The sequence below is a fragment of the Staurois parvus genome, unplaced genomic scaffold, assembly GCF_062004578.1.
Source record: "Staurois parvus isolate SC_StPar_1 unplaced genomic scaffold, SC_StPar_1.0 ptg000165l, whole genome shotgun sequence".
NCBI classification, from domain to species: domain Eukaryota; kingdom Metazoa; phylum Chordata; class Amphibia; order Anura; family Ranidae; genus Staurois; species Staurois parvus.
The window spans coordinates 11,721,028-11,744,633 of NW_028317961.1; the positions used below are offsets into that span (position 1 = coordinate 11,721,028).

Here is a 23,606-nt window from a genome sequence, read left to right on the forward strand (position 1 = left end):
TAAAGAATTGAGCTCTGTCATTTCAAAGCCATTGTTTCTCATTTTTAGGGACTCTTTAATGACTGGCATAGTACCACTGGATTGGTGTAAGGCCAATGTGGTGCCAATACTTAAAAAGGGGTCAAAATCTTTACCAAGTAATTATAGACCTGTTAGTTTAACTTCTATAGTTGGGAAGATACTGGAGAGTTTAATAAAAGACCACATAGATCAGTTCTTGTTGGAAAAACATATTTTACGCAACAGACAGCATGGATTCATGAAAGACAGACGTTGTCAAACAAATCTGATTTCTTTTTATGAGGGGGTGAGCAAAACCTTGGACAGAGGGGTGGCGGTGGACATGGTATACTTGCATTTTGCAAAAGGGTTTGGCACAGTTCCCCACACACGGCTACTGTGTAAGATAAAGTCTACAAGCTTGGAAAAATCTGTATGTAAATGAAAAGAATACTGGCAAAAAGATCGTATTCAAAGAGTAGTGGTTGTGGTTGGCACTCTGAATGCTCTAGGGTCATCACTGATGTACCTCAAGGTTCAATGTTGGGACCCTTACTTTTTAATATATTTATAAACGATTTGGGGTCTGGGATTAAAAATCCCATTTCAGTCTTTGCAGATGACACCAAGCTTTGCAGTGGAATAACGTCCTTACAGGATGTCTCCAACTTACCAGCCGACCTCAATGCTCTGTTTAATTGGGCAACTATGTGGTAAATGAGGTTTAATGTTGATAAATGTAAGGTTATGCACTTGGGGGCTAAGAATACGCATGCATCATACATACTAGGGGGGAGTACAAATGGTGCAATCAATGGTGGAGAAGGATCTTGGAGTTCTGGTAGATCACAAGCTTAATAATGGCATGCAATGCCAAGCTGCGGTTTGTAAAGCGTGCAAAATCCTCTCTTGTATTAAAAGAGGTATAAACTCCAGAGAGAGAGATATCATTTTACCCCTGTACAAATAATTAGTAAGACCTCATCTGGAATATGCAGTTCAGTTTTGGGCAACCAATTCACAAAAAGAACATTGGGGAACTGGAGAAAGTACAGAGAAGGGCAACCAACTGATAAGAGGCATGGAGGAGATCAGCTATGAGGAAAGATTAGAGGAACTGAATTTATTCTCTTGAGAAGAGGAGATTAAGGGGGGGGATATGATCAACATGTATAAATACATCAGTGGTTCATATAGTGAACTCGGTGTAGAGCTATTCACCCTGAGGTCATCACAGAGGACAAGGGGCACGCTTTACATCTGGGAGGAAAAGAAATTTAATTCCAAACACGGAAAGGTTTCTTCACAGTGAGAGCTTTGAAAATGTGGAATAGACTCCATCAAGAGTTGGTTCTGGCCAGCTCAGTGGATTGCTTTAAAAAAGGCCTGGATTCTTAGATACACAGAATATAACTGGATACTAACATTTATAGGTAATGTTGATTGAGGAATATCCAATTGCCTCTCAGGGGATCAGAAAGGAATTATTTTCCCTGCAGGAGCAAATTGGATCATTCTTTGCTGGGTTTTTTTTTTGCCTTCCTCTGGATCAACTGTGGGTATAGGATAACTTTTTTTTTTTCTTTAACAGTTGAACTGGATGGACTTTTGTCTTTTTTCAGCCAGATTAACTAGGTAACTATGTCTGCAGACCAAAACTGAGCAGGAAAGGCATCGGGAATCCCTAATTTTGTTCTCCATAACTGCTTGTCTTGGATTTTTTAAAGGGTTTAGCCAAGTTTTTACAAGAGTTGCCTTCCAGTGGTTATCCCCAGTTCCTATGCAGGTGAAAAGCAGTAAAGAACTATAATTTACAATATGCTTCCTGTCAATGAACATATTGAGTCAGACATACTGTATACGTAGAATTGTTTCTCGGTCCTGGTCTGTGGACATCTCAATACTAAAAATGATCCAGACTACAGATTAGTCCACTCTATAGACACAGGCTGAATGTACGCAAACCAATCCTTACACTGGCTTGGTCTGTAATGACCACTTTAAAAGCACAGGGAAAGTAAAAAAAGAAATAGGTTATACCTTGAAAATTTGTTTGGCATCATGCTTCACTGTTTACAGCATACAAATAATCAAATCTGTAGGCAAATAAATTTTCCACATGGTGTAGAGTTGAAGTAATTTTTTCGTGAATCTGTTGCAAATTTTTTTTAATTTTTTTATCTGGAGATCAAGGTAAGTAGGCTTGTTATTAGGTCTGTGCATGACTCCTGCAGAACTGAAAGGCAGCACAATTGCCAACTGAAGGCAGGCCAACAAAGTTGCTGCCAATTACAAGGCAGTGGCTTACCATGTCAGTTTTAGGCTTCTTTTATATGGGCATCATCTGTTCAGTCATATTTTGTTCAAAGAAAAACAGATTCACTTTACATCAGTTTTCAGTTTACATCTGCCTGATGTGAAGTCTGATTTTGCATCCTGCCTACTTGCTCTAGGTTAGTGACTAAGTAGCATATCAAGGATGACAGTCAAAGAACTTTCAAAACCAGAAAAAAAATGTATCAAAATATTCACTTTAATGTAAAGCTTTTTTTAAAGGAAAATATGGGGGCTAACCTACATTTATTACAACAACCATGCAAGAAATGATTGTAGCTTAAAACGCAACCTTAATATGGAGGATGCTACTGCTACCTGCCTGACTGTCTTCCTGACCCACTGGCTTGGACACGTTTAATTGACTAAGACAAAATATACAGATTAGGAAACTAGGAGAAAAGTCAGAAGCCCTTGTTGGCATACTTGATCTGAGACTGTGACTCAAAAATAATGAAGCTAGAAGATTACTAATATCTGTAGTGTTTAGCAGAAATAACTCTTTGGCACTCTGCAAGCACCATGCAGTCTACTTTTTACGAATGAAACATAGAATGAAGGCCACAATGAGAAGTATTTGTGATTAGCTCCCTAAGTGTCCCAATTTCCCCTCCATCTGAGTGGTATGCCTTTCAGCTTAAAACAGTAATAAACCCAAAACCAAAAACGTAATGTATAGCAGCTTACCAGTCATTAGATGTGGTGGCTGTATTAGTTTTCTTTTTCAGTCCAAGTACATAATATACAGTGCGGAGTACCACATTTAATTCGCACAAAAATCACACCGCATTCCTGTGCGGTTCGAATTGAGCCATACATATTGTTTGGCTCAAATCACATTGCATCTGCACCAAAAAAGGTACAGGACACTTTTTTTTAAATCTGCACCTGAATCACATCGCATGGGTATTCTCACTCATCACTAGCCATTAATTTATCATGGACACCCGCACCAGATTGCATGAATGTGATGCAACTGCAATGCAGTATTGGAAACGCACAGGATTTGCAGAGTTTCCCGCACTGCAATAGTGAGAACCTGGGCTTAGGCCTTTTCCCTGTTTTCACTTGGTGTTCTGGCCAGTAACACGCCTGTAATGGATTGTCCCCACTCTGGATGAAGGAGCACAGCAGAGAGGAGCATTGTTAAACTTGGGGAGGGGAGTGTTAGATGGACCAGCAGATTTAGGCACACCAACATGTTGAAGCTGAACTCCAGCCCCACACTGCAATTACATAAGCAGCTACAGTTCTTCCTCTTTTGGGATAAAGGTTTTACATGAATTAACCGCTGAAAGACTGCCATATATATATATATATATATATATATATATATATATATATACACACACACACACACACACACATATACATATACACATACATACATATACATACATACACACATATACACACACGATTTTGCAGTTCAGGGTAGGGGGCATTCGTGAGCCGTGCAAGCGCGCTCTACCCGCGTCGCCATTCGCGGCCGCAGATGTCAATCACCGGGTCCCAGCCGGTAATTACCGACAATCACCGACAGGGAGGAACGCCGTTTTGTTTACAAACAGTCTTCCTCCCTGTCATCTTGGGCACACTGCTCAGGATGGCTGTGCACAACACCACCAACCCGATCAGTGTGCTTACAGTAAAAAACACACCCACCGCCCCCTAGTAAAACACTTCCTGCACATAGTTAACCCTTTGATCACCCCCCACATTAACACTTTCCTGCCCAGCGCCAGTAGTACAGTGTCTGCTTTTTTTTTTTCCTTTTTCTCTTTAGCATCGATCACTGTATTGGTGCCACTGGGGATGTCAGTGACACAAAGTTAGTTCCCCCCAAGTGTCAGAATGTCCGCCGCAGTCCCGTTAAAAGTCACTGGTCACCACCATTACTAATCGAAAGAAAAAAAAAAAACACAGTATCTATACCGCCATTTGTAAACGCTATAATTTTCACGGGAACCAATTAATTTACACGTATTGGGATTTTTTTTTTTAGCAAACACATGTAGCAGAATACATTTTGGTCTAAATTTATTGATTTTTTTTTTTACTGGAGATGTTAAATAGCAAAAAGTCCAAAATATTGTTTTTTTTTTAAGCAAAATTGTCAGGTTTTTTTTGCTTATAGTGCAAAAAAAAAATGCATAGGCGATCAAATACCACCGAAAGAAAGCTCAATTTGTGGGAAACAAAGGATGTAAATTTCATTTGGGTGCAGTGTTGCATGACCACGCAATTGTCAGGTAAAATAACGAAGCGCCGTAACGCAAAAAATGGCCTGGTCGGGAAGGGGGTTAAATCCTCAGGAGGGCAAGTGGTTAATAAAAAAGTTTTTCAAAAATAAAAAGAAAGCCTAAAAAAGAAAGCGAATTCAGCCATTACATCTAAGAATGCTTATTTATAGTTGAAAGCTGCAATATATTAATGTTTTCTTTTGGGTTTAATACCATTGTTTGTTTTTTTTCTTGAAAAAGATGCCAGACATAGGTTTAGGTTACAGTGTATTATAATTTACCTAACAAATATCTAATTTTTTATCCACACTTTTTGTACATATATTGTACAGTCAATGATCACATTACTAGAAATCTAATAGTAAGAACAAATGAAAAACTTGGTTCAATGTAGAAGACACATATCATGAACTATGAAATACAAAAACGTGAAGCAAGCTTTCCTCGTTCAGATAATACAAACAGCTTTTTCCACTTACCGCCCAGCATCCAGCAAAAGTCTCAATATCAAGTAATACACCTGGAAAAAGCCACTAAAAGGCTAGGGCTTCAAGCTTAATTCCAGTATACTCAGGAAATTTTTGGAGCTAGCAATTCAGAATGTTTGGCCATTGTGCATTTTTTTTGCATCAGCAACAGTATACTTTATTTGGTTATATTGTGCCATTTCAAAACATTTTCCAGGACCTAGTCATAATGAAAAAGAAATCAACACTGGGCACTTCTAGGTCATGGTCAACAAAATGGATTAAATTCACACACAAATTAACAGTGAACAACAGCTGTGACTACCCAAGATTAATTAAGGAAGCAAACTACTTCTCTGGACCACACCATGAAGGGAGTTTATTAAAACTGGTGCAAATGTGCATGGCAACCAATCAGCTTCTGTCTTGCATTTTCAAAGCTTAAGTGATCAAGCTCAAGATAGAAGCTGATTGGTTACTGTGCATCTCTGTTCCAGATCTTCTCCAGTATTAATAAATTTCCTGCACGTGTTTTAGTGCAGTAATCTAAACTAACAAGCAATCACTTTACTTAGGTCAAACTGGATTATCACCGTTTGCTATGGGTTCTGCACACACTTACTAAAAATAAAAACATTTGAGAGCATTTGGTAAACTGCACATTCTTACCCATTAACATGGACGCACACAGTGTTTTCAGGGTCCCTCATCCGAATGTCTGTCAAATTAGGATGAGTGGTTGTGTCCATGCAGTTCCTGCATCCCTATACAATTACACAGGCTGCCTTTACACAACACCGGGTGACTCACGCCGCATACAAACACGGCCCATTCATCCTCTACAGGCCTCAGCACCCATATGAATGAGGCGGAACCCCAACTGAACTTTCAGTTTAAATCTTCTAAAAACATTCCTGGTGCATCAAAAATAAGGTGCTCAAAGTCCTATTGTTTCTTTTCTTCAAAAAGAGGCCACAGCCCGAGTTTAAAAGTCTGCCCCCTGACAGAAGAAGAACCCTTGCTCTCTGCATGGAAGTAGTGATCTCTCTGTAGAGGTAAGAGTTCTTTAAACCAGCAGGAATAAGCTTTGCCTGAATGCAGAGTTTAGCTACCAGAACCTTTTTTGCTTACATTAAAATGCACATTTTTGGCTTGATGATTAGTCAAATCCCCTAAACAGTGTGTGTGTCTGTGATTCTGCAAAGACCCTAGGGAATAAAATGTCACATGATATTACTGCATGTTTATCAAATGCAAATTTTCAAATCCACACTGCATGTGTTAACTGCTCGTTTTTGTTTAGGGGTTTGCAGAGCACAGATGTACTCGCCTAATCTGCTGATCCTCTGAGTGCAAGACCGGTCCCCACCGCTTCTGCACCCTTGCAAGCTAGCGGTCTTGCGCATGGACAGTTCCTGACATCATCACACCCATAGAACGGCTCTGTTCATAAGGATGGCAGGAACAGTTCACTGTCGGCCATGAGGGAGTGCCGTTTTCCAGAGGATCAACAGATTGGGTAAGCATAGCCATTCTGTGCGCCCCTTGACAAAATGAGCAGTTAACCCATGCAGTGCAGGCACAGCCCCACTGCACTGGGAAAAAAAATGTTTCATGGAGTTCTGCTTTTAAACAGCAAAGTACAGGAGCAAGCCAGAACACTGACTCTGAAGCTGTCAATTCTATAACTTTGCGCCCCAAGGAATAACTGCAGTTTAAAAACAGTGTGATGTGGAATCTCTAAGTGACTACTATTAAAAGGAAACCTGTACAGATGCTGCCATAGATTCAGTACTTTCAGAGTCACTGACCAAGTATGCAGATTAGGAGCTCTGACTTTCCTGATGTATGCTTGTTGCAGGCTAATGACAAATTATTGAAGCCATTGGAATAAAATGACAACAAAGCAACTAGCACTTCCAATTCAGGAGGGCAGCAAGAGGCTAGGAGGTCCATAATATATAAGCCTCCATATAGTTCTAAACAATTTAAAGATGCTTTAGTAAACACAGGTTTACTTTAAGTGGAAACAGTATAATTCAGTCTGTGACAGAACTCTGTGTCCTGGACGATATCTTGTGTTTTAAACAAGGAGTGTCAGAAAGGTTGGCATGTTTAGTTTGCCAATCTAAAACAATCCAAAGGAAACCAATACATTTGTCAGTTTTAGTCCATTTCCTCTTGTGTTTTTCCATGGTAAAGGGGTACAGCATGTAACATTTTACTATAGGTCTGAATATATATCTGAACATTTTGATTTATTAGAAATTAAAAGCTTAAACTACTGATTTTCCACAGCTGTTGCACTCAGGAAACCAGCTTATTCTAGATCAAGAAAGTCTACATTGTTCTCTAAGTAATATCCTCCAAAATGTTAAATAAAACGGCATTATAGGACCTAGCATTCTCTTCTACCAGACTGATGGGAAACATTTAATACATTCGGCTCGTTAACATACTTTAACAACTGTACATCACCAAACTGCACATTAAGTTAGAACATATAAAGATAAAATTAGTTCTAATCATATCAATTTATATGAAGCAAAAACTTTTTATAGCTACTATATAAGTATCAATAGGTAATTTGTTTTGCAGCATATACATGGCTTTGTTGATTAGTAAAACTGGAGCACATGTATGAAGCAACTTGTCTACCCTCTGTCTGTGGGAATGCCAGTTCCTAAACATGGCACACATAATGATGAATATTCTAAACTGACCAAAAATATAGAACTAAAATGAAAAGGAGGATCCAGACTGTTCTGTGCAAAACTACTGCACAGTGCAGGGAAATAGAACGTTTCTTATTTTTAAGAAAAAAAAAAAAAAACGGACTTTAGTATTACCTTAAAAAAGGACAAAAGTTTTGCAGAAACAGCACTTCACAAATACTGCAGTTGCTGACTTTTAAAAAACAGGTATTGCCAGTGCGTGGAGTTTAGTGCTGTCTTCCTGCAGCCAGTTCCCAGCACAACCATCTTGGATATAGGAGCAGGCTCCCCGTGCTGCACTGTGAATGGCCCTGCAGCCTCTCAGGATGCTGCAGGCCAAGAGAGGGCAGGGCAAGGAGCACCAACCTTGCCTAGATAAGTATTACAGAAGTGGGAGCAGTTACCGATAAAAATCAGTACTCAGTTGCCCTTATTGCATAACCCCTGACAAAACTATATTGGGGGGGGGGGGGAGAGAATCAAAAAAAAGGTAAGATTTATCACAATTATGGCAGGATGACAGTGCCTACAGATAGCCCATCTTGCCAAACAGTATACTCACCTATACATGATAATATGTTGACTTCCTTCTGCAGGAGTCCACCCTAAACAAACTCCAGTGTCAAAGTTTACCTGGGTTGAAAATGCCACTGCCTCTCACTTGACAGTGTTCTGGCCTGTTCTGGGTGTTTCACCACCCAAGCCTGAGCTCTGTTACATGGGGGAGGTCACAAGCTCCCTCATAGACAGAAGCTGCACTCCCTTAAAGCAGTGTTTCTCAATTCCAGTCCTCATGGACCCCCAACAGGTCATGTTTTCAGGATTTCCATTATTTTGCACAGGTGATTTGATCAGTTTCACTGCCTTAGTAATTACCACAGCTGTTTCATCTGAGGGAAATCCTGAAAACATGACCTGTTGGGGGTCCATGAGGACTGGAGTTGAGAAACACTGCCTTAAAGCAACATAGAAAAGGCTCTGACAAGGTGGGAACGCAGCAAGAAGGTGCTAACAGATACATTTATTTTCTTGGGGCAGGGCTGGGCTATCCTGAGTGAGCTACGTGGCAGTGTCTCTTTAGGAGAGGATTCATAACTGTACCATTAGCTGCTACCATGATCACTGAAAATATTTTAACAGACATAGTGATTTTGAAAATATATACATTTTCTTACCTTTGACGAACTGAACTAAAGCCACAACATGGTAGATAAATGATTCAGGAGATGTTTTGCTGGAGAAGGGCACCTTCATATGGTCAAAGATGGATCTGAAATCTTTCTGTCTCTTGACTGAATGCACAAGAGTACTGGCTAGCAGGCGATCATTAGCCAGTGTTGATGGCCTTTATCATAAGGCAAAACAGGAAATAGTACTTAGCTTAAAAACAAAGTTAAAATTCAGTCCACCTAAAAAAAAAAAACAAGTCTAATTACCTGGCATCATCAAGTGGTACAGCTGTTATCCGAAGCTTGACCTCTGGGCGGTGAGACTCGGAGGTTACCATCTTAAGCCTAAGCGGGCTTTCCTCCCTAAATAATATATTTTCTTTCACTTCATCACTTTGCTTTAATGGAAGATTGTAACTAAATGGATCTTTTACCTTTTCAGATATGACTGGATCAGGTGACTTGGAATCTTTTTTACCCAAAGGCTTATCATTATCTCGATCATCATCTTTATGTCTGTCTTTAGAGGACACTTTGTGCCCCTTACTTTCCCTACTCTTTTCCCCTTCTTTAGCCACTTTTGTCTGAGTCTTGGACTTAAACTTTGTCCCTTCCTCCTCAGAAATCCAATGGGATGCAGAGGAAATACCCTTCCCTTGATCGGCCAGAACAGCCTTCCTAAACTGTCTATAATCCTCCACTTCCTCTTCATTTTCAGAAGTTAAGAATTGTGTTTTAACAGGCTCCTTTTCAAAGATATAGTCTAAAGCATCAGAACTGCCCCAACTTCTGGTTGTTTCTGTTTTAGACTTATCCAATACCCTTTCCTTTTGGCTGTCTCTCTCTCTAACATTAACTCGCTCAATAGGAAATAGCCTTTGTTCTTCATCAGTATACCTAGAAATGTAAAAAATAAAAATATATAGTATCCTGTTTATTGGGAACTTAAACAATTAAAACTACATTAAAAAATACATACTTGCCTTCAACTCACACCACCCCCTCCCCCTTTCCCATGAAGATGCCACTGTTCATTTTTGCAAGGGGTTGGGCTAGTACACAATGATACTCACCTTAATGCATAGTTTCACAATGTTACTCCCCATTCTTCATACGGTTATTGCTGCAGGCCCTCTCGTCAACAGCATTATGTCCGCACAGATCAGGAGGGGATCTGGCTACTGGTAGGCATGCTTGCTCACATTTTAGCACTGCAGAGTGGAGGATCACAGTACCATGGAATACAGCGAGTATTGCTGGGTGTTAGCTGCTTTTCAAGCAGGAGTGAGCCGTGTTTAGTTTATGTGCAGGGAAAAGGAAGGGGGGGGGGGTTGGTTGTGGCCAAAGATCCACTTTAGGAACACACATTTAAGAATATGCAAGCATATTTTAATACAATATGAAGCCAAATGCCCCCCCCCCAAATAAACTACTTAATGTAGCTGTGTGTCACGTTAAAAACATTTTTACATAGATCTGACAAGTATTTAAATCTTTGATAGCAGTCTCCTGATTTTTCCTGCACGGCAGCATTCAAGACTAAATGAGACTGGTAGAGCCAGCACTAAGATAATCAGGCTCTACTGCATGCACATATGCCAACAGAATCAGAGTTAAGACTTGCCAGTGCATTGCAGCCTCTGTACATACAGATGATTGCATGTAGGCAAGGAGAGGACACCAATGTATTTCATAACCAATAAAGAAAGTGGTGTCAGTCTCCAAGCTGCAGTCTGCCAGAAATAAAAATACAAAAGCAGCTAGACAGAAATCCTGTGGTAGGATAACAAATGTGCATTTCAACTTGTTACAATTATGACAAAATAATTTAAGGGTTTATACCTGGATGTCAATTATTCCTCACCTTTTAGGAATCTTTGTGCCTTTAAAATTCTCTGGTTCTCCTTCATCAGTATACACAGAGTAGTGAGATTGACCCTCATCCCGTAAAGGCTGCTGTGGTAGAACAGTCTTTGCAGGACTCTTTTCAGAAGGGATGTTAAGTGGGCTGTTCTGGGAAGGGCTGTAGCGTGTTGAACTATTGCCAGCAGATCCTGAGACTGATCTTTCAGGGCTGTGGGCAATGGAATGTGAATTCTGAGACAAGGTATCCTTACCCGAGTGGACCACACTTAAGATTGGACAATCAGACTGGGAAGAGCTCTGACTGGGTGGTGAGGCAACTTGGGATGGACTGCTAGGAGACCTTGGACTGTTATCATATGCAGACAGGCCTGCCCAGCTCTCCCCATGCAAATCAATTTTGCCAAGTTCATCTATTGGTTCGGAGGGGTCAAATGCATCTTTATGCTCATCACCCGATTTGTCATTTGGAGGACTTTCCGATTTATCAGCCCCTTCACTTTTTTGTCTTGTTTTCTCTTGAGAAGTACGAGATTTCGTCACTGGCGACTTGCTATAACGGGAAGAAGAACGGGAAGTTGATGACCTTGGTGATGGCGAGGATTTGTAAGATCTTTGAGATCGGCTTCTAGATCTTTGGGATGATGCAGATCTTCTCTTTGGACTTCTGGAACGGGATCGGCCACGCCTAGGACTCCGAGAGTACCTACGGTTCCATGTTGGCCTGTAACCACCACGATGATATCTGCCACCACCTCCTTGGTAATAACCTCTCACCCTTCCCCTGAAGCCATAAGGGCGTCTCATTCCTCTATTATTTCTGTAATCTCTACGAAAATCTCTGTTGTAATCTCTGTTGTAATCTCTGTTGTAAACCCTTTCTCTGCTCCGTGATCGGGAGTATGTTCTTGACCGAGATCTGGAACTTAAGTTTAATAAAAGTTTATTGCTCAGTTTAAAAAGGTAACAAAGCTAATAAGGATATTTGGAAAAATATTGTCAAGTGAAGTAATGATGCAGTGATGTCTAGATGATATCAGGTGCCTGAATTCACACTTCATACAGTTGGCAAAGTGCCTCAGAACTCTAAACAACCCAGGAAAGCTTTACTTTGCAGGGACCAGAGCACTGAAGGTTGTGATGAAGCCCACCATTCCTGCTACCCTGGGCTCCCAATAGTCTAGGGCAGTGGTCTCCAAACTGCGGCCCGGGAGCCAGATGCAGCCCCTTGCTTGTATTTATCTGGCCCTTGAGGCACTTTTCCTCCCACTGACAACAACAATGGGGCATAATTCCTGCTAATGAAATCAGCAATGGGGTCCACTGACACCAACAATGAGGCCCTATTTCTCCCACTGACACTAACAACAGAGCACTATTCCTCCCACTGACACCAATGATGAGGCACTCAAAACTGGCACCAATGACAGGGCACTATTCCTCCCACTGACACCAGAAATGGCGCACTATTCCTCCCGCTAGTACCAAAGATGCATTGTTTACTCCCACTAACACCAGGACAATTTCAACTCCCAATAGCCACAAACCTAAAAGTCTAAAGGACAGTAAACTGGCCCTTTGTTTAGAAAGTTTGGAGACCCCTGGTCTAGGGAGTAGGTATGAAGGAATGAGCTGGAATCAACGCATTGCCTGCTGTTTGCACAAGAGCTCTTGTGTTTCTTGGGTTCTGGGTCCTATGTAAATTAAATAGGCATGTACTGTATGTATGCATGCACCTGGAAATGCCTTTGCTTACATCCAGTGGCTGTTTTACAAATTTTCACAAAGATAAAGGTTTGCTTTGAAACCCAAGCTGAGGCAAGGCTCTGTCTGTTGATTTAAAAGGACCACTGCATGGAGGGTGGAACCTGCATCAATTTGTAAACCCCTCTGGATTAGGCCTTGCTGTGTCCCTACTGCTCAATGTCTCTGAACATATTCCTTGCAGAACCCTATTGCTGCCGTGTGACTCCATACTTTAACCACCCACCAACCACTCCTCAAACTACAAAGGCAGCAGCAGGGGGGACATACAGTCAAAGGCAACTGAAACTGTGCTGCAATGATGTGTAATGCATGCGGTTGTGGTGTGGTAATGCAACATTTTAATAGGCTAAAACAGGCAGTGAGGAAGTGATATATTGCTATGAAAACTATGTCACATATTTTCAAATGCACTTTACACATGGTACCTGAAAAGGTTTGTTCTCTTAAAATCTGTTATGGATTTCTGTCTGACAGAAGCAGAAGCTTATAGCTCCTGCTGCCTTCGATGTGCCCTGTGAAGAGAGTGATGCTGCTACCGGGACAGCACTGGAGCAGTGAGGAGTCAGATAAGTGTTTAAGGATGGGGGTAAGAAAGAAAGAAGGTGTTTGTTTTTTTTTATGTAATGCAGAGAATGCATTAAGTAAAGAATAGACTTTACAAACACTTTAATATCATAAAGATAAGCCAGTTGGAAGATGTGTTTTCTAGAAATGCAGCTACTGAAGCCCAGATTTAATTACCTGTATCTTTTCTTTCTGGAATGTGACCTTGATCGAGAAGATGATGGTGACCGAGATTTTGATCTTGAAGAGTGGGACCTTGAATTTGATCTAACCATTTTTCAAAGATTCACACAGGCTGACCCTGCAAACAACAGGGATCAGGAGTTCACAAATTTGTAGCATTATAATAGTGGATGCAACTAAACTTTACACATTGCTTTGCAAATACAATATAACAGACACAATAATAACTAGAAAATGCCTTTGTTTTAGCTCCCATATGTGACATAATGCTCTCCTCCAGACTAAAATAGCTATGGATGTAGAGTACACTACATCTGACCACTGTGGGGAAATTTTTCCTACAACAGTCACTATCCTTCTTTACAAAATTAAAAGTTCCAATCACAACACCAACAAAAGACGTGTACATGTATAAAACAAAACACTTAAAGTGGCAGTAAACTGCATCTAAAAAAAAATAATCCCCTGCAAGGTAAAGGCATAATGTGCTAGTGTGTATTGCAGACTAGCACATTATGTAAAACTTACCTTAAAACAAAGCCACTCAGCAGCACGCTGTTACTGCTGTAGGTCTTCCTTCCGGGTTTGGGAGCTCCAGCCATCTGACTGGCTGAGCCACGATAACATCACTCCCGCATGGAAGTCTCGGGACATGGCACAGTGCTTTGAATGAATGGCACGGGTATGCCGTTCCTTCAGAGCACATGCAAAAAAACAGAAACTGTGCACGTTTGGAGATCTTCATTTTACCTACAGGTTAGCTTTATTATAAACTTACCTGTGGGTAAAAATTAACTAAGTAGTTTTACTTCCACTTTAAAGTGGAACAAAAGCCTAAACACTAGCGCCAGCATCCCTGTGTTAGTAAGTGGCTGCTGCAGGGGAGAGGAGGGAGCACTGATAACGGTTAGGCTACAGGAGTCTACGGGTGACATCACAGCTCCTAGGATTTGCAGCTCTTATCAAGCACTCCCTGAGCTGGATTACAGATAGGTAAATACACACATCTTTTTGTTTATAAAGGTTAGGTGGGATATGTAGGGGGGGGACATTTTAAGCATAGTTGGACTTAGGGTATTCTTCCACTTCAACAGTAGCGTTGTTAAGAGCATTAAAAGAGAAGTTTGGCCAAAACTCTTTTTGACATCACAAAGCCATTCCAGGAATTCTAGCAATGTTGGTATCAGGGTGGATAAAAATCAATGATTTAAAAAAAAAAAAAAAAAAAAAAATCGGATTTTTTTTTAAATAAAGTGCTTTTGGAGGAAGATATATTACCATCCAAAGGTTATTCCATCATGAAATAAAGATTTGTTTTTTATTTATGTAGAATAAAGCTGTATGTGTTTAATTTTTTTGGTAAATAAATTCCATGAATCCATTCACAATGTCATGCTCTTCCAGAGGTTATTGTAAGATTATTGGGCAGTTTCTCTGCCTACAAGATATTATCACAGATGCTTGGTTTACTTTTGCAGTTCTCAAAACTGAATTTGACTCAGCGGAGATCACATGCCTCTTCTTCACAGCAAAAATGTTATAACATGAACAGAGTTAAGAAAAAGACCTTAATCCTAACTTCTACAAACCTATGAATACAGAATCAACCCCTTCAGTGCTAAGTTTCAAGAAGTTCAGTGAATAGAATAGAAACAATATTTTTCTGATTGTTTGGAGTGGAATAGATCTGCACAAGAAGAAAGTGAAACTAAGTGTGAGGAGGAAGGGGCTGACAGTCTAAGTTTCTTAAAATATATATATTTTGTTTAGCCAAATTAGTTAACAAACATGGATGTTTAAGCAAATAACATATGCTGTAATGTTATTGTTTCAGATGAATAAATCTATTTAAATTGTTATTAAGGTAATGATTATTTTTCTCCTTCCTAAGTGCAACAGAAAAGTTATATGAATGATTAACCTATTAAACTGGGGATAAAAAAACTAATATGAAAAGTTGTCATTCTAAAAATCTTCATCTACTTGCATATTAAAGTTATACCAGCAAGAATTAGTCTTTATGTAGAAAACTAGGATTTAAATCAAGCCTGACTAGTGATTTAAATCAAATCCACCCTGGTTGGTATCCAAACAGATGCCTTACAGGCAGCTGGCTCAGCCCCTCGGAGGTCCACTGAGAGCCTGAACCAGCCACTTCCACCCCTCCCTAGCCTGGTGCTCCAGTGAATGCTGGAGAGGCAGAGCACAGAGCGGACCCAAGAACTGAGCAACCAGCGGTCATGTGATCACTCAGCTCTCAGGCTTAGTACCAGGAACAGCTGCGGCAGGTAAGTATGTGTTTCTTTGTTGTTGTTTTTTTAACATTCCCACACTTCTAAGTGATTGTAAACCTCAGACATGAAATATGAACAAATCATACCTCTCTCTAGTGTGTACCTGTCTGAATCAAAAGCACACAGTTTACAGTTGACAGGGGAAGAAGGCACCAGCACACATCCTGTGACAGACAACCTCAGCGTGGCCCTTACCGTCAATCAGCTATCAGAACTCTTCTCAATGAGATCTGAAAAAATGTAATTTCATCTCCCAAGCCCCTGATTGCTGGAAGCTCAGACAAGCTGTATAAATGCTGCATGTTGGACAGATGTAGAAGAGAAAAGACTACAGATAAACAGGTACAACTTATGTAGAAGTATTTGTTTCATCTCTGTGCATCCCGAGGCTGGTCACTTCACTGGGTATATGTAACAGTTTACAACCACTTTAATGTCTTCCCGTGCCAATACACTTTTTGTACAAATGCACAAAGATTACAAAATTAAAAAAAGAAGCTTTTCCACAAAAAACACACATTTCAAAATACTTTGATTGAACTCACCTGTTAGAGCTTGACTTGTATGTATATTTATATATTGACAATCATCTGTAAAAATAAATACAGTAATATGACCAATCTCCAAAACAATACTTTTTGTTCATTCTGCATTGCAAAATGTTGCTTCATTTGCAGTCTTCTTCACTTACCACAGAAAACAAGCTGGGAAACAAAACAAATAATGCTTTCAACTTCGGCATGCATGTTGTATAACAAGGTTCAAGGGTCATACACAAATATTCAACAATCCAACTCCAAGTGAAGAAAATCTGCTGTAAAATGAAGACTGCTTTCATGGATATGCAAGGTATTATCTGTCAAACGCCATAACAAGCTGGCAATTCCTTAGAGCAAGCAGGGAGAGCCAAGCGTATTAATCCATCCTCCTTCCTGGTACAGCAAGCACACTTCCGGGTTCACAATTTCCAGAAAAATATAACTGGATTTCAAGAAATGGTTTGAGAAAAAAACTAAACAAAACAAGGAAATAAGAAGTTACACAGCAATATCCAGCTTGTATCCTCCTTTCACCTAAAAGAGAACACAACGGCTCACATCCTACTGAAGGTAAATTATGTCCCCTGTGCTGATTTTTAAGCTAAACTTAGGCTTTAAAGCTGAACTCTAGTCATTCAGCTAGTTTGTAAAAAGGGCAGGCTATGAGTTATGTTCAACGATGTGCTTGCCACCTCCTGGACTTCTCTCCATTATTTACATTGGACACATTTATGGAGCTCTTGGAAGACAGCTAATCGCTATAGTTGTGTGTGCTCCCATGCTGGACCTTCTGGTCCCAGCTCCTTCAGCTGCAGAGTCGATGTGACCCACCCCTCCTCTCTTCCTTCCCAATCACAGCAGGTTTTGTATTAAGTGAACTCAGTCACAAAATACAAAGGCTTCTGTGAATGGGCAGCAAAGGGGAGAGGCGGGCAGAGCTGACGTGTGTGTTTCTCTCCCCTCAGAGACCCAAGTGTCTCCTCCTAAGTGTTATAAACCTGTCAGATGCAAATAATAGAAATAAGTACAGGCGTTGACATACACCTTATTAGTCTTAACTCACAGTACTGCCTGCTCACTTTATAAAGTTGCTGAATTCAACTTGAAAACTAATGCAGACTACACAGAGAGAAGTGTGCGGCTAGTTATGAGGTACATGTACAGATCGCTCACTGAGAGCACTGAGTAGTGGGAGAACTACTACCCTTCCTTCCATATACACTGCAAGCTAACAGAAGGAGCACACTTGTAGGTAAAGAAATATTCTTTTCTGCCTCACAAAAAGAAGAAACAAATGATGAGCCATGCAGAGATTTTACCTTTATGAAAATCTGCACATGAAACAGCAATCTTTTCTTTTGTTGTTGTTATAAATTTCTCTTTTGTACAAAGATGGAAACAAGGCGCACAAAGTTAGACACAGACCTAAAAAAGGTACAATAATAGATTGGGAAACCCCAAGACTACAACAGTCAAAATAGTGAGACCAGGAGAAAAAAAAAAAAAAAAGAAAAAAAACCAAGACCCCACCCATACAAAAACTTTCCAAAAAAAAAAATTATATATATATTATATAAAATATATATATATTAGGTAAAAAGGAAATCTGTGCTGCATGGAACACGTAAGCTTTCATTGCGGACTTCTGAAAAATTCTAGTTACCTGGCTTCAATACTTAGTTACACTGAACCGGAAAATATGCAGCAGTGTTGGTCAAAGCGAAGAAGAAACTCGTACTATATTAAAAAAAAATGTTCAGGGTCAGTATTTTAGAAAGTTCTAAAGCCAATGGTTCAGCATGACAGCCAGGCAAATAGCATTTTAAGAAGCAAACTTCAGCAATAGCAGCCTGCATATTTCCATGTAACTCCTACTCCTGTCATAACACTGGCCTTTAATGAGCCTTTTACAGTCACCCTTACACAAATCACAAACAATTCTTACATCTGTAAAAGATCCTGTGGATAGCATCACTAATTTTATTTGTTCTTTTTTGGAGGAATGAATGTTAAATTTGAACTCCAGTCGAGACTTTTATTAAATAGTATTTTTCTTCACATAAAGATACAAAGGCATCAAGCATCCACCAAGAGAAAATGTGTACAAAAGGTAGGAGCACAGATGAAGAAAATGTCTGGAAACTATTTTAAAGTATAACTCCAGGTGAAGCTTTTTTGGAGATCTGGATAGAAAGCCGAGGGGTTAAAACCCCTGTCAGGTTGTTACTATATTTCTACTAGGGAGCTGTATTTAACAAAAAATAACAATGTTCTCATGAATGCAAGTGAGGGTAAGTTAAAAAATGTAAGTTGCCACCAGAACAGGAATAGAAACTCTTGCAATAGGGAAATCTCCATAATGACAAAAAGAAATGGACAGCAATTTTAAAGTGGATTTCTAGGTTTCGATGCACTTTAGTTTGTTTTGGACAAGGAGGCCCAAATTAACTATTTCCATTACTAAACAATGGGTCCGCAGTGTGAACTGTAGTAGCATTAGCTACATAGTATGCTATGCTGTGTTCTGGCAGCAGTATGGGCAGCTTCTTGTCTGCTGCCGGATTTATAAATAAATAATAATCTGGCTGAGTGCTTCTTCGCCATTCAGGAAAAACGTATTTAATGAATGCAAGGCTTCTTCTGACTGGCCAAGGTGGGAAATGTGATTTCATCTGGCAGCCTCCCCACCTCAGCCAGAGGAAGCTTTGTATTTGATTATAAAAATACAAGGCTAAATGGCAAAGTCGGTCAATTTAGTTAGGACATCAAATGGAATGTTGCCTGTGCTGCTGCTGGAACACAGGACAACTTACTGTGTATGTAGCTGATTCTATTACAGAATATCAGATAGCGCACCATGGCTGAGTCAGTATGTAATAGAAGTGGTTTGTCTGGGCTAGCTTGGCCAAAACTATTTAAAGTGCACTGAAACCTGGAATTCTACTTTAACCCTCCCCTACACTATCTATATTAAAAGAACTACATTTTGCCTTTACATATTTTTTTAAAAGAGAAGTTTGGGAATTTAAAAAAATAAAAAAAAAACATGCACAAAACTTAGGTGGATGCAGCATCTGTCCCCCCGCCACCTCTATGACCGCTGATTGCTTGGTTCCTGGTCTTCAGTGAGGAGAGAGCTGGTGACTGTCAGTGATGTAAGCAAACTCTAACCTGCTGTCAGCTGAATACAGGTCACAGCAAAGCAGAACGAAGTGCACTCCTGTGACCTACAAAAGTATGGCCAAGAGCTTTGACTCTACTTCTTTAAGGTGATGACTTTATTGCTGACTGTGCCCCAGCTGGGGAGATTCACCCCCTCCATTTATCCAAAAGACCACTGAAAATGAGAACAAATCTAGACTTTCAAGCTGCCACTGGAACAGGAATAGAGGAAAAATCTTGCATTGAGATGTTGCTCTAGTGACAAAGGATTTAAAGCTGAATTCCAGATTTATTGCCCCATAACTAGTTTGTTTGGACCAAGCTGGCACAAACCAACTATTTTCTATACCAACAGCTGTGCCCACTGGGTATGCTGTATAAATTGTATGTAGCCTTAGCTACATAAAGCTTTGTGTTCTGGCTGTAAAACAAGAACGTCTTGTATTACATCTCGCACAAAATAGAATCGGGCTGAGAGGCACTCACCCATTCAGAGGCAGCTCTGTACTCCCTGAATAAATACAAGCTTCTTCTAATTGACTGAGGCGGGTGGATGACGTCACAATCTACAACTCAGCCAATCATAGGCAGCTTTGTATTCAAAGAATACAAAGCTGCCCATGTATGGCAGAGAACCGCTCAGCCCAACTCTAATTTGTTCTGGGTATGAGACAAGAAGTTCTAGTCTCACTGCCGGAACACAAAGCGGATGCTACATACAGTTTATATAGCACACGCAGCTTAGCGGTGCACTGAAATGAAAATTCTGGTGCCGAAACCGATACCGAAAATGCAGAATGCATGTGGCCGAAAACTGAACCCAAAATGTCTGCATATGTGGGGGAGGGGAGGCTCCATTTTTTTAATGTATTTTCTTTCTACTTCCATGTGTGTGTAATATATATATTTATATATATTTTTTCAACTTATGATTTTATTGCTATCACATAGGGGACCAATAGTCCATGTGATGGCATATGACTGACAGGACCTCTTTGTAGGGGGGAGGGGGTGGGGGGCAGTGTGTGCAAGGAGGGGGCAGGAGAGGAGAAGTGTATACAGAGAGGTTCCCTTGCTGGCTGTCACTATATGTCAGTGCCAGTTTTTAAACGCAATTACCGGCTTTTTTTTTTTTTTTTCTTCACTATAGCTCACAGAATTAGCGGTCACTTTACCCAGAGCTAAAGGAAACTGTTTCTTTTATCTCTGGAAAAAAACTAAAAAAGGAAATTGTTTCAGTTAACTCAGGGAAATAAACTAATAGAAACTTTGCTAATTCTGTGAGCTATATTGAAGAAAAAAAAAAAAAGCCAGTAATTACATTTAAAAACCGGCACTGACATATAGTGAGAACCAGTCACTGAATACACTGCTCCTCTCCTGCCTTTCGCAGCCTCTCCCTCACATCTGCAGTACACACAGTCTCCTGTATCGGCACCTCTATTGGCTAAATTTTTCCTCTAGGCAAAATGCTGATAGGGCTATTTTCAGCAGGTATGTTTCAGCGGCCAAAATTTCGGAGCATCCCTACACCCAGCGGGTGTACCTGTTAGTGCGGAAAACTGTTCTTTTGGGCCAGTTTAGCCCAAACAAACTAGTTAACCACTTGACCTTTGATACTGTACCTCACAACATGGCAAATAAATTGACAACTTCAGTCACAGAGGCACCAGCTAAGCGGGCACCAACAATTTGCCATCTTTGAAGCTAAGTATGCTCTGACATGACACCGTATTACTAGCAACGCACAGTGAATGATGAAGGTGAATATTCCCACCTGTTTGCTAGGTGTCTCATCACACAGCAGAAGCAAAAGAATGTTACATCACTTCCACTTTCAACATAAAACATATCATTTTCACACCTACAAATCATGTAGTGTTTGAATTTTTTTGTCTAACCCCTGTATATGCACAAAATATATTTTTTACTCAAAGTTGAACTCCAGATATTCAGACACCTTGTACAATGTGGTGGTTTAGTAGGTGTTAGGGCAAACAAGGTGCTTGTCACCTCGTAGTTTACATCTTTAACCACTTGCCAACTGGGCACTTTTACCCACTTCCTGCCCAAGCCAATTTTCAGCTTTCAGTGCTGTCGCACTTTGTATGACAACTGCACGGTGATGAAACATTGTACCCATATGAAATTTTTATAATTTTTTTCAGAAATAGAGCTTTCTTTTGGTGACATTAACTGGGCATTTTTTTTTTCTAAACAAATGAAAAGACTAAAATTCTGTAAACAGGAATTTTTTCTTCTTCACTGATGTGCGCTGATGAGACTGCACTGATATGTGGAACTGATGGGCACTAGTAGGCAGCACTGATAATCAGTGCCCCAATTAGTGCAGATGTCCCCTTTCAAACTTGCCGGTTATCGGCCAATGGAGAGATCATGCGACTGGACTTTGAAGAGATTCTCTCTCACTGCAAAAATAATAACCTGACAGGGTTAAACCTCTCCATACCTTGACCAAAACTGGCTTCTGCTAGACTTTTTACAGCCCGATCACATATTTGTGGGGACTTGTGTTTTCCTGCACTGGATAAACAACTGTCTCACAGAAAACAATTGTTTTCTAGGTGCCCTGTTCACACCGTAATGCTGGTGTGATCTGCAGTGCAGAATAACACAGTATGTCTTAAGGCAGGCCATACTTTATGCAATTTTCATTCCTTCAACCACGTACTAAAGGAAAGAAAATTGCTTGATTCCCCCATCAACAGTGTTGATAGGGGAATCCCTCTTGCTGCACCGTTGTATTCTGACAGCAGGTTTAGCAGCCATCAGAATATAATGATCACTGCAGACGACTGTACAAAAAAAAAAAAAACCACGACCGACGATGAGCGATAGTACAACCAGCCCACCCATAGATGGATCAAAATTCTGTCAGTCCCTGTTGGCTTCAGTTGGGGGGGAGGTAAAACAATCAGTATATTGCACTGAAATACACATGGTACTGCACAAACCTGCATTTAACAGTGCAACCTAATGTGAACACAAGGCTGTTTCACACACTTTTGCGATCCAGATGCATTTCTGCATGCACATTTTTGATACACTCTGGTGTGTATGTGTGTTTTCTGTGTCCCAGTGTGTTTTTTCTCCTTTGACAGTTTCCTGATTTTTTTTTTTCTTTTTTGCCATAATGCATTCCAGTGCGTTTTTCATGTGTTTGCCATCTCCAGATATGTTAAATGCTGAAAAAAATGCAACATGTTCTACTTTTGTTGACTGCACTGCAAATGATGGGAACTAAGCCACTGGGATCTATGTAACCTACTGTCCATACATTTTTGATACGGTCCAGTGTGTGTTTTTGTTTCCTTCTGCATGTGGTGTGAACTGATCCTAAAAATCTGCTGTTTTGCAGATCTACAGTCACTGCTGTCATCTGACACTTCCAGAGGTGTGTTACACATGCTCCCTCGCAGCTCTGACTTCTCCAGCACGATGTAGGCGCTGGCAGAGGGAAAAGCATTTGCAGGAGGGGACCATGTATACTATATATGTAGAAGTGTCAGATGACAGCTGTGACTGTAGGTCTGCACCACTGCAGAGTTTTAAGAACATGACTGCAGGGAATGTATACACCATCATCAGACACAGGCTGGGTCAATGTCACGTGGTGCACTTGTAGGGACAACTGAATAACACCAAAGCCCACCTGAGGAGACACTGCAGTGACATGGACCGTGTGCAGAGTGCATGGGAATGCCACCCAAGCCATGAGGGACAACCAGCACTGCTTTCCCTTCTCCCACCCATTTAGTATCACTTGGGCTGCATGGGAGAGTCTAGGCACACCAAACAATCGTGGAAGCTGCTCATAGGCCAACCTACTAAAGATGGCTGCAGAGTGGTGTACACGAAACCCCATGCACAGCGCTCGTCATGACCAAAAGAGGGGCTACACACCTGACAGACGTGCGCAACCTCACACCCGCTCCAGCAGCCAGTCCACCGCCATTCCTCTTCCCAGCTCAGGCCCGACAGGAGGCGAATGTGAGAGGAAGTCAGAGAACCGGAAGTAGAACGGTCGACTGGGGAGGGGGAGGGCACCTCATGACTCGAACAGGAAGGAGCCGCCTTCTCGATTCTATTGCTGGCGGCGCGGAACGTGCTGTCACGTGACATAGAAACACTATTACTGACTGGATTCTGAGGATCCGGAACGGATTCTGCTACCTGTTAGAGCTTTCAGCTCACGGGCCACAGGGTGTACAGGTCACAGGCTGCTGGATAGCTGCAAATATTTCTGCAGAAATTCAACATATTAGATTTTTATAGCTCCAACAACT

The 23,606-nt window shown here is 40.7% G+C and overlaps 1 protein-coding gene across 8 annotated transcripts in view; it reads right to left on the reverse strand.

The window, feature by feature from the left end:
- The window catches only part of BCLAF1 (BCL2 associated transcription factor 1), a 49,336-nt gene extending 25,960 nt beyond the window's left edge, over positions 1–23,376 (reverse strand). For 3 of the 8 annotated variants that reach the window (XM_089676210.1, XM_089676212.1, XM_089676208.1), the window contains exons 1-6: positions 23,224–23,374; positions 16,144–16,188; positions 13,299–13,422; positions 10,792–11,715; positions 9,195–9,824; positions 8,934–9,103 (exon numbers count right to left, since the gene is read on the reverse strand). In XM_089676210.1, coding sequence (XP_089532336.1) covers positions 8,934–9,103; positions 9,195–9,824; positions 10,792–11,715; positions 13,299–13,396 — 1,822 coding nt within the window. In that variant the 5' untranslated portion in view covers positions 13,397–13,422; positions 16,144–16,188; positions 23,224–23,374. Of the gene's footprint in view, positions 1–8,933; positions 9,104–9,194; positions 9,825–10,791; positions 11,716–13,298; positions 13,423–16,143; positions 16,189–23,223 lie in introns of all 8 variants that reach the window. The other 5 variants (XR_016312554.1, XR_016312555.1, XM_089676213.1 and 2 more) reach the window with 3 other exon arrangements.
- Positions 23,377–23,606: the final 230 nt, after the last annotated feature.